At 41.5% G+C, this 11574-nt stretch overlaps 1 protein-coding gene across 2 annotated transcripts in view; it reads right to left on the reverse strand.

The window, feature by feature from the left end:
* Positions 1 to 9118, reverse strand: part of SCHIP1 (schwannomin interacting protein 1) — a 411590-nt gene extending 402472 nt beyond the window's left edge. For both annotated transcript variants that reach the window (XM_060274435.1, XM_060274433.1), the window contains exon 1: positions 8970 to 9118. In XM_060274435.1, coding sequence (XP_060130418.1) covers positions 8970 to 8978 — 9 coding nt within the window. In that variant the 5' untranslated portion in view covers positions 8979 to 9118. The remainder of the gene's footprint in view (positions 1 to 8969) is intronic.
* Between the last annotated feature and the right edge of the window lie 2456 nt (positions 9119 to 11574).

The raw sequence follows: 11574 nt of genomic DNA on the forward strand, positions 1-11574 counted from the left end.
AGTGAAAGTGGATAAATAGGTACCACTACAGCGGGAAGGTAAACGGCGTTTCTGTGCACTGCTCTGGTTCGCCAGAAGCGGCTTTGTCATGCTGGCCACATGACCTGGAAGCTGTACGCCGGCTCCCTCGGCCAATAACGTGAGATGAGCGCGCAACCCCAGAGTCGGTCACGACTGGACCTAATGGTCAGGGGCCCCTTTACCTTTATGGTAGCCAAACTACTAATAAGCCCAACAGCAGGAATCATGTAGATTTTTTTTGGTGGGTTTTTTTTTAACCTAAAGTGCCAGTAAAAGGAAATCATATTATAGAACAGGAAACCTGACAGCACAAAAGCTTGCCAAACAATCCTGGTATTTGCAAGGTATACAGATGGGAGAACCTGGAGCACCTGTGCTAATTCAGTAAGGCTAAAATGTTTTACGGGAAAAATAACAGCTTAAAAAAAAGAGCTTAGCATGTAAATACTAGAGTTTGATTTTGAAAGACAAAAGTGTAGATAGAAATGATCTTTGGGTAGCACGATATGAGCAGGAGATCAGAAGACTGCATAAAAATGGAGACAGGTACTTTAAAACACCTGACGGGAAGCTCACAGATGCCTACATAATGTAAAGTTCAAGGTGTCATTATTTCTCCATGCTGTTTGAAACCAGCTGAAGTCTATTTGAACTTGATATGGTCTGTTCCAGATTAATAACTAGCCAAATGTGCTTGGCAAGACACACGTTGGATGGGCTGTTTCGGATCTGGCATGGAAACAAAGCCTCTGGTGATAAAGGGTGTTGAAGACTCAGCTGTCACAGACATGCACCAGGTACTATACAGACAGCATCGTCGCAGAGAAAATGTTTTAGGCGGCTGTTCTGCAGCAGCTGGACTCCTTAGTGACCAAGCTACCCTTTACGCATGGGAGCTGAACGTCTGTGATTACATCCCACGTAGCTGAGGGCTGTGTATAAATGATGCAACCATGCGAGCAAGGGACCAAACCCAAAGATCTTGCCTATTTCAAATGGCACCCTCCATCCTAGAGAGCCAGTGTGGTGTAGTGGTTAAGAGCAGTAGACTCCTAATCTGGGGAACCGGGTTCACGTCTCTGCTCCTCCACATGCAGCTGTTGGGTGATCTTGGGCTAGTCACACTTCTCTGAAGTCTCTCAGCCCCACCCACCTCACAGGGTGTCTATTGTGGGGGAAAGGAAAGGAGATTATTAGCCACTTTGAGACTCCTTAGGGTAGTGATAAAGCGGGATATCAAATCCAAACTACTACTTCTACTACTCTTCTCCTTCTCCTTCTCCTTCTCCTTCTCCTTCTCCTTCTCCTTCTCCTTCTTCTCCTAAAGAGGGTTGGTTCCCAACTGATAGGAAAGACTCATTCAGAGGTACAGAACATGTTTTGCAAGCAGAAGACCCCACAGGTTCATTCCCTGGCATCTCCAGCCTTAGGCTTGGGCAGATAGCCCGATTGGGACTTCGGAGAGCCACTGCCCCTCAGAGAAGCCAGATATGAGTTAGATAAGCATCGCCCTACATATGGACCTCCAGTATGGTGCTTGGGGTGCCAAGCTGGGGTGCTTATGGGGGCAGTGGTGTCCTCCCAGCAGCAGACTGTGCTTGGCAGGTCAGGGAAGTGCGAGGCAGCAGCGAGATCAAGAAGCTCCAGGTTGGTAGCAGCTCTGCAGGTACCCATCACATCTCCATCTCAATGAGCAACATGCTAGTTCCAGGCGGACACCACTGCCACTGCTGCCCTCACAAGCCACCAGTGGTGCCCAGGCCGATTCAAATTCCAATGGCTTGATTTATTTATTTTTGTCTCAGAACTACTGGAATTGACCAGTGATTGTCCACAAACCAGCACTGTTCCATGAAGTCTGACGTTTAACAGCTAAACGAAGCAAGTAGAAGAGATCATTTGGAGCGTAAAAAGAAACTAAATTTTGGAGGCAGTTGGGAGGCAGCAATGCATCTGGAAACCAGTTGCTGGAAACCACAGGAGGGCAGAGTGCTCTTCTGCTCATGTTCTGCTCCCACAGGCCACTGTGAGAACAGGATGGTGGACTAGATGGACCAGACAAGGTGGAAGTGGTGCTGTTGAGTAACCCCTTCATTCTTGCAGGAGTTATGATGCCCATTTTTAAAGACTGGTGGTGATGTTCACACCCACCCCAGGGCTCCTCCAGATTACCTCTTTATTCAGCATTAATCCTGATTTGCTTGTACAAGTCATATGCAGTAGTTAGACCATGGGTAGGCAAACTAAGGCCCGGGGGCTGGATCCAGCCCAATCGCCTTGTAAATCCAGCCCATGGATGGTCCGGGAATCAGCATGTTTTTACATGAGTAGAATTTGTCCTTTTATTTAAAATGCATCTCTGGGTTATTTGTGGGGCATAGGAATTTGTTCTCCCCCCCAAAAAAAAATAGTCCAGCCCCCCACAAGGTCTGAGGGACAGTGGACCGGCCCCCTGCTGAAAAAGTTTGCTGACCCCTAGGTTAGACTATATCAGTGTTTTTCAACCTTTTTTGGGCAAAGGCACACTTGTTTCATGAAAAAAATCACGAGGCACACCACCATTAGAAAATGTTTAAAAAAATAACTCTGTGCCTATATTGACTATATATAAATCGAATTTTTCAATTTTTCCCACGGCACACCAGGCAACATCTTGCGGCACACTAGTGTGCCGCGGAACAGTGGTTGAAAAACACTGGACTATATCACATTTTTGTTGATCATTTGTTCTGATTCATTTCTGGGTGGTCATACATCAATGAGTATTCATCCTTCATTCATCTTGATTTGCTTGCGATGTTTTTTAAACACCTTCTCACAAGTCATTTCTTCACCTCACGTGTTTCAAGGTACTTCCCTGTCCCTTTCCAAGCTGAAAGAAGGCCCATGTTTTTTTAAAAGTCGGTTTGTTGTGTTAGGGCGGTAGAACCCTTTACTCCACTTTAAATGCACAAATCTAAAATTCTGGCATCCACTTGAATCCCTTCTACAAAATAATGGCAGCCTGGATGCATGGATCGAGACAGATAAAATGAGGGGGGAATTTGTAGAAGAGTTAATGAAAGACCCCGTACCAGATAATAGGAATGATAACCTAGACAGGAATGCACATGGAAGGGATGAATGGGGCACTGAGACCAGAATAAAGCTAGGACAGCAACTGAACCAACTTTTTGTCTACCAACAGTGGTCAAACAGATGATATACCATAGATTCACACTAAGGTCATAGCAAATCCCCTGTGTGTCCTCTGTTTCTAGTTTGAAAAAGTATTGTCATCAGAAATGAAGGCTGCACTTCTGGTTGTCACGACAAAAAACTCTCATGGCTTATAGCCATGCTAATCTGTTTTGAATTGATTAAGCAGTATTGTGCAGCCACTGCAGCTTTTGAGTCATCTTCAAGGCGGCCCAGCGCTGAGTAGATTATAGTAGCCAACCCTCAAGGTTATATGGCTTATCATGGTGAGATTTCCTGTTCTATGCAAGGGTAGAAACTGCACTCCTGGCTGCTACTATTACCTGCTTATTCAGGAGTAAGGCAGGTTTCAGGAGCACTTTAAAAAAACACCACCAAGATCTCAGTAGAATATAATGTTGTGTGTACACAGCCTTAGAAGCATATTCACAAATGAGAACTCTGATTAACAGAGAGTTAAGAACCACTTTGAACCAGGGCGATTGAATGAAACAAGGTAGTTCAGTTGGTAGAGCATGGGAGTCTTAATCTCAGGGTTGTGGGTTTGAGCCCCATATTGGGCAAAAGGATTCCTGCACTGCAGGGGTTTGGACTAGATGACCCTTGTAGTCCCTTCCACCTCTACAGTTCTGCGATTCTACTCAGCACTCACGTACAAACACTTCCCATGCCACTGACACCAATTTTGCACTTGTGAAAAGCAAAAACGTTTTTGGCTTAAATAATAATAATAATAATAACGAGAATCATCAAAACATTCATTCTGGAGAAGTCAGATTGATGTCAACAGCATTTTTCTAGGGTAGGGCAAATGTGTCATTTCCAGTTTCTCACTGTTTCCCATTTTTTAGTCTACAGTTGTCCTTATTTCAATATCAGTTTGTTATTTAAAAAATAAAGTTCCCATGAAAATTCATCAGCATTTTAGTGCAAATTTATCCGAATATACACATTTCTATATGCAAGTTTGCCCAGCATACATATTTTTGCAAGGCAAGTTCCCCCAGTTAATGTATTTTTAAATGTCATTTTCACTAATATATGCACTTTTTAAAAGCAAACTTTACCATGATTATATGCATTTTTTGTACACCTTACTTGACTGGAGAGCTGCATTGCAAAATTCAGAAGAGTGTGAATTTTGAAGCATGTCTTTGTTTCAGATTGTGCATTGTTTTGAAAAGTGTGGATTTGGTAGATTTACTTTTAAATGCAAACTGAAAGTCTCAACCCCACCCCTACAAAAAGTAAAAAAGCTTCATTATCATAGATCAGAAATATGTGTTTGCTTCCACGTACAGCTGATTTTATATCAATCAAGTATTAATTCCCCAACTGTATTTGGAACTGCCAAACATACCATACTGGCCCACTTTTTTCTCTGTTAACCCTGCAGTTACCCATGGAAACTAGTGCAAACTAAAATCAACTGCTCATGACCTCCCAGTTATTACCTTTTTAAAATGTAACAAGCACCTTCAAACTCATCCTTTTCCCAACACCTCATCCAATTAGCTGGACTCATTCACAATTTCATTCTACTCATTTTAATTTTTACGGAAAACAAGCTACAGGCACTGTGTGTGGAGAAGGGTTTTGTACCATCCTAAAATAAACGCACAGCATTATGAATGGGAGCTTTTGTATGCCAGAGAAGCTATCTACTGTGTAGAAATTTTCACCTTACTTGTTGAGCTAGTTACTGGGAAAGTCCACTGTGTGCTCCTTTGGTACATTATATTTCGTTATTATATCTATCGCTATAGTTGCTTTGTGTGGTGTCATTATCATCCTGCTTTATATACTCTGGAAGCCAGCAGCCCATAGAACAAGCTGGTTAGTACAGAACAAAATGTGAAACTGTTTCCTTGTTTCCCTCTCCTTGTCTCAGACCATTTCTTTAAACCTCTCTGTCCATTTATTTCAATATCCTCCTCTTCCATCAGATGCCTGTGCATAGGTCCATTACTTACTCTGCATCCTTCCTTCAGCCGCTTTGTTTCTGGACCTCCAGCAAACCCCAGTCCTCAGACTCCCCCACAGAATACTGCATTTTCCCATGTATAAAACAAGCTTTTTAGACCCAAAAATGAGGTTCAAAATTTAGGTTTGTCTTAAACACGGGTAGTGCTGAGGGGGAGCGGGCAAATGGTTTTTGGGCGTGAGCCTGAGATTTTAAGCGGTGTTTTGCCCCCCTTGATTGTTGGGGGGGTGCCAAAAATCGTTCACCCGCTGGAACGAAGTGCGAGCCCGAGATTGGAAGCGGCAATTGTAAGCGACGCGAGCAGTTGTGTGCTGTGTTCTGGCGGGTTAGTGATTTTCAGCATTTCCCCCAAATAATCCTCCCCCAAAGCTCATCCCCACTATTTTCTAAATTTTGGAGCCCCCCAAATAGGATTATAAGATTGGCTAACTGGTTTCAAGGGCTTCACCAGCATAATCACAGTCCAGTGTACACAATTGTCACATATGTATCCCACCCTTCCTGTAAGGATCTCCAGCAGCATATATTGGGGGATAGCCCATTTTATCCTACAACACGCTGAGAGGTAGGCTAGACAGAGATAATAATTGGCGATCCAGTGGTATTCATGATTGAGCAGAGATTTGAACCACTATAAAGAACTTTCCTGAGGTTATATAGCGGCCAATTTATTATACTCACTAGAAATGATTGCAGTGATTTCACAGCACGTATGACTTCACAACATGTGTGGCAGAGCCAAAACATATATGTGCACAGTCAGTTTACATTACATTATATCCACATTCTTGAAATAAAAGAGAATTGCCATATACAAAAAAGTTACGTGAGAGTCACCCACAGATGCGCATAAAACATTGTAGTTCTTTAGGCTGTAAGTCTAACCTATAGAAGAGCAGAAAACCCAAAGCAGGCAATGACAGAAGCTTCTGATCTATAAAATGGCTTAATTTGTGAACAAGTAGAGCACAATTACAGTGTTTTATGCCACTAAGCTGCCTTTCAGATAAATTATGTATTCAATATGTAATTAAAGTTCTAAGGTTGGCACTTTGTGTGTGCTGACATTTGTAATATATAGGCAACCATTAGCAAATGGATACCGAGGCTTTGGCTGGACAATTGAGTGAATCAAAGTCTAACCACCTTTTGGTAAATTAATCATCACTAATGCACATTTTCATTTGTGTGAATTAACAAAATAGTCTGTAATTGTCCAATAAATTTGTTAGAGAATGCTGAGGCTTAGATTTATATTAGTTCTGCATAGCCCATTAGTCAATATTTTAAATTCCAAGCCAAGAACTGGTGTAAGATTATTCTACTGAACAGATATCACCGTAGATCTGAGTCATAATGCAACCCTGTCTGCAAAGATTATGGTCCAAGGTTGGTTATTCAGCAGGGAACAGCGCTGAACAAAACACACAAACTTCCTTTGGTGCAAGATTCACACAACCATATTTGTTTTGAGGTGGGGGGGGGGGTTGTTCCATCATGAATTGATTTCTGCACCTCCTCAGAGACAGATCTTTACCAAATTGGGTTGTCTCACGGCGAATCTTATCAGACGCTATCTGAGCATTCAAAAATATACAGTGACAATCACATGAGAGGGTTGTGTGAATTTGCTCTGCCCCTCTCCCCAATGTTTCCAAATGGTGACATCATATCTGAAACTGGGCAGCTTGTCAAGTGTTGCCATAAGCTGGAGTCCTGCTTTAGACAGGTCCTCAATTCATAGACATCCTCGTATGCGGGGGAAGGTGGGTAAGTGTGGCACATTCCCATCGCTCACACACCTGAATAATGCTAATATAATACCATGTGGAACTGCAAAAGTATTCCAACGGGATAACACAATCCACCTTGAAAAGGCTTTCCAAGAGCTGCTACCACAAAATATCTGAGCTTTATTTGACTGTTTTCTAAGGACGCAATAAGGGATTAGCAGTTTGGGAGTATGTCCCATCAAGAGCATGCTTTCTCATGCTGCTGGTGGCTTGCACATCTTGTGGATGTGGTGAATTGTAGGCTGTGGTGCAGTTCTCATGGAGCACTGCTGGTGTGAAATCTATTGTGCAGCTTTTGTATTATTCATAACAGAAAAATCTGTGATGCACCAAAGCATGAAACCAGGGGCACAGGAAACTCATGGGATATTGTGGAATTGGTCCAGCTTACACCCACTTCTCCTAGTCTTCATCAACTCTGCTCCCTATCATCTTTTGCTACCCTCCTTGAATAATGTATTTGCACTCAGACCCTCAACCTGGAGTAAGTTAACAACTTCTCTACCGCAATTCCAGGACTACAATTTAATACCAATGCAAAGCTGTGATGTCATTTAACTCATATCACAGCTTTGATGCACCAACATGGCAGAATACTGTGGATTAGCTTACAACTCATGCCAATTCATTAGCTTACAATTCTCTTTCCAAAGGACAGGCTCAATGCAATTTTTTTTAAAAAAGTGAATGCAGCTTCCAAAGGTCAACCTGCCACTGCCCAAATAGTTGCATCTGAACCGAATACCAGTTAGCCATCTCAGAAATGCACCATTCCACTTTATTTGTCCCTTAAGTTAATAGCATGCAATGCTTGGATTCTTAGCTATGTAGCCTGTCTACAGGTTTTGTAAAGACAGAGCAATACTGTAAAAGTTTAATCAATACATGAGGATATTTAAATAGGGAATGTAACAAAAAATTAAAAAATTAGATTTTTAGGAAACAGTATTATAGTGAGTTCACAGCGGCTTATGCAGTGTAACAGTGCCATCCTGTGCTTTTGTACTCAGAAGTCAGTCCCACTGTGGTCATTAGAGCACTTACTCCCAGGTAAGTATAATGATGGCAGACTAAGTGAATGTTTTATGCCACACCTATCAGCCAACAAGTAAAATGTGGAGCCTTTCTGTACTTGGGAGTGATATCCGTACTTTTTTTTGTATCCTTCTAATAGAAGGCGTCTATGCCATCTCACATCTAGATCACTAGATGCTAGTGAACCATCAACGGTGTCTTTAGACTTCTCCCCAAAAGCATTTTGATAAGTTAACTTTAATTGCTACAAATTTACACTAGAAATCAGCTCAGAGCCACATGTCAGACAGATCTCAACTGAGCACAACTGCCTTTTCACACAAATATGTTACCCCCCCCCCCGCCCCCCGGAAATACTCATGGCAAAACAACTCAGTTCTTGGCTACAGAGGTTTACATTAACTTATTATTCAAGGTGTAGCATTTAGAATAGCTATAATGCCAACCACATTTTTCTCTCCACAGGAGTTGCAAAACGAAAAGACAAAAGATATATTTTTTATTTAAAAAATCTACAGAGATTCTGCCACAGCAGCAGGATCTTTGCTATTTCAGAGTTCATTGAGTCTCCAGATATTTATTCAGTCCTTGCTTTTAAATCTATTGCTGTCAGGCAAGTATCTCATCTCAGCACTCAAACATACTGGTGTGAACTGTAGTCTTCAATTTCAGTTTGCTTTGGAAAACTTGCTCATTCTAAATTGCCTGTGCTGATCTCTATTTTCACAAGCTTTGCTCCGAAAGAAAATGTTACTTGGATGAGAATCTTCTACACAGACACTTTAAATACATTTAGTTTTAAAACAGCATGCACATATACCTTAATACACACAAACACACACACACACCATATTCACATTCAGTTCACTCAGAAAGATGCATAAAAATCAAGGGGAAAACCCCTGCATGGTTTATTTAGTAAAAAAGGTATACATTACCAGATGCATTGTGAAGTTGCAGGATCACCTGCAGAGGAGAGAGAAAATGCTAGGAATCGGATGCTGCCACAGTATTCCTTAATATTACACAGAGCCTGATCTGACTGTTACAGAATACCAGCAAAGTGTGAGGCTGGAAAACCTTTGAGTTGAGCTCACTCTATAGGCATCAGAAAGCCTCAAAGGGGAGTGAGAGGAGGGAGGGAGCGAGGGAGGGAGGGAGGGAGAGAGAGAGAAAGAAAGAGGCAGCCCACAAATAGCTAGATGAGAAACTTCTGGCACCTTTCCAACCCAGGAATGAATTCACTGTAATTTGGAGATATATAGTGAAGGAAATGAAGGGAAACTTAGGTTTACAGATGGATTTGTCCCTGCTTAACCGGCTCTGCAAATATGTGCAGGCTTTATCTCAGCTAATTTTAAAATGCTGTTCCAGAAATAATACTGAAGAAATCTGACTCTCCCCCCACAAACACACACACACAGAGAGAGAGACACACAGACACACACACAGCAGTTCTGACCAGCTTTCCCAGATAGCAGAACCAACTTCAAACAGGTCATTCCATCAGCTATTTGCTCTGCATTTTATTAATCCCAGCACAGAGCTGTTATAGCAGATCTAATTCCTTTTATGCCTGAAAGTGGATTCATACCTTTTTATAATGCACTTTAGACATATAAACAGCTTTTATGCCAGTAGTGAATTTCTGATACTCCACCAAGAAACTAAAATATAGTTCCAAAAAAATAATAATATATGTCTCTCATGCACAAACACACACGATCTCATACAAGAAAAGGCCAGCACTATTAAAATGAAGGAATTTGAGACTTTTCACTAAGAGCATAAAGAAGGAACAAAAATCCGAGCCCTGAACAAAAATGGCTGTCAACAAATTGTAGATATATGGGTGAAAAGAGACAGTAAATAGCCATTTTCTACCCATTCAGCATAGGCAAATCTCCCCAGTTAAAGAACCCCCCTAAAAAAGAAAAGACTAAAGGACTGGATCCAGATAAAGTTTGTTATAGTATTTTAGTCCTACTGAAATCAATGGGTCAAATTAGCCATGACAAACTTGTCTCATTTGATTTCAATGGGAATGTGGCTGCTGTCCTTCAAGCACTTAGCTGGGAGTAAATCCCATTGAACCCATGCTTACTTCTGAGTAGGCACGTATAGAATTGTATTGTAAAACATGAATATCTGGATCTAGCCCTATATATTTTTACTGACCAATTGTTCCAAGAGCATAAAACAAACCCACATTTAGTTGAGTTCAGATATTTTATGAAGCTACACTTATTTAAAATAAAAAATACTGGAAAAGGAAATGCATCTTTCCAAGTACTCACCACATTGCATGTTGGTTCCAGTAAAAAAAAAACATTGTGGCAAATGAGAAAATAAAAACAGTATTAATGTTCAAATAACCAACCAATATGATTAAAATGTATTTTCTAAGGTTGTTCTTCATACTGTATATCCTTAAGGCTGAATTCAAACAACTGCTTTTCTATCAAAATGAGATTTTTTAAAAAATATAACGACTCTATGGTGGGAACCATGTCAAATGGCCCAGCAAGCATTCAGTTCCCAAGTCACCCCACAAAACGCAAACCTTCAGGTCTTTCAGGCTGCAAATAAGTCGTGCATTGGACTCTTTTCACAAGAACCAAGTCCGTTTCTGAAATAAGTATTTGTTGTGGAGGGAGCGAAACATACAAAGAAATAGAAATAACTTCTAAAACATTGATTTGAGAAGCATTCTCTCTCTTTTTATTTATTTAATACTGGGATTGATTCTCAAGTTCCTTTAACTATCAAATGGATAGAATCCACCTCCTACAGAAGGAATCTGTCCACTGGTTAAAGGAGTCCCTGCTTCAGATCAATTCTTCTGTTGGAGGGAGCTAGTAGAGCCCAGTGTTTATGTCAAGGATGGGGAACCTCAGAACCAGGAGACAAAAGCAACCCTCCAGATCCTCAAAAAAATTCCCAGGCCACACCACCTCCTCAGACACACCCCTCTTCTCCAGTGCTACTTTGTACCCTACTTGAGAGTTTATGCTAGAATGTGTCCTTGCCTGGATGGAGACTAGCTGGCTGGTGCAAAAAGTAGACTACTGAACAAGGTAAAAACCACATTTGTTGCTCTGCCTGCTTTTGCCACTGGCCTCACCCATCCAAGTATGATTGTCCCTGGAAAGTAGCCCAGAAAAGTATGTGGCCCTCAGGCTTGAACAGGCTACCCACCACTGCACTACTGTAGTTTCTTCTTCTTCTTCTTCTTCTTCTTCTTCTTCTTCTTCTTCTTCTTCTTCTTCTTCTTCTTCTTCTTCTTCTTCTTCTCCTCCTCCTTCTTCTCCTTCTTTCTTCTTTCTTCTTTCTTCTTTCTTCTTTCTTCTTTCTTCTTCGTTGATCACTCGTAGCCAAGTAAGATTGTCTTCCATAAACACGGTTTTAACAATGGGTGCATAAGTGACTGTGGAGGCCAATTCTGGATCCACACATCCTTCCACAGTGGGGACATTGGTTTCCAGGCGGGAGTTGATCACGGTGTGGATTTGCCAAGTGTGCCTTCCTTCCTTGCATCCTGAG

This window comes from Zootoca vivipara, chromosome 5 (assembly GCF_963506605.1).
Source record: "Zootoca vivipara chromosome 5, rZooViv1.1, whole genome shotgun sequence".
In the NCBI taxonomy this organism is placed as follows: Eukaryota; Metazoa; Chordata; class Lepidosauria; order Squamata; family Lacertidae; genus Zootoca; species Zootoca vivipara.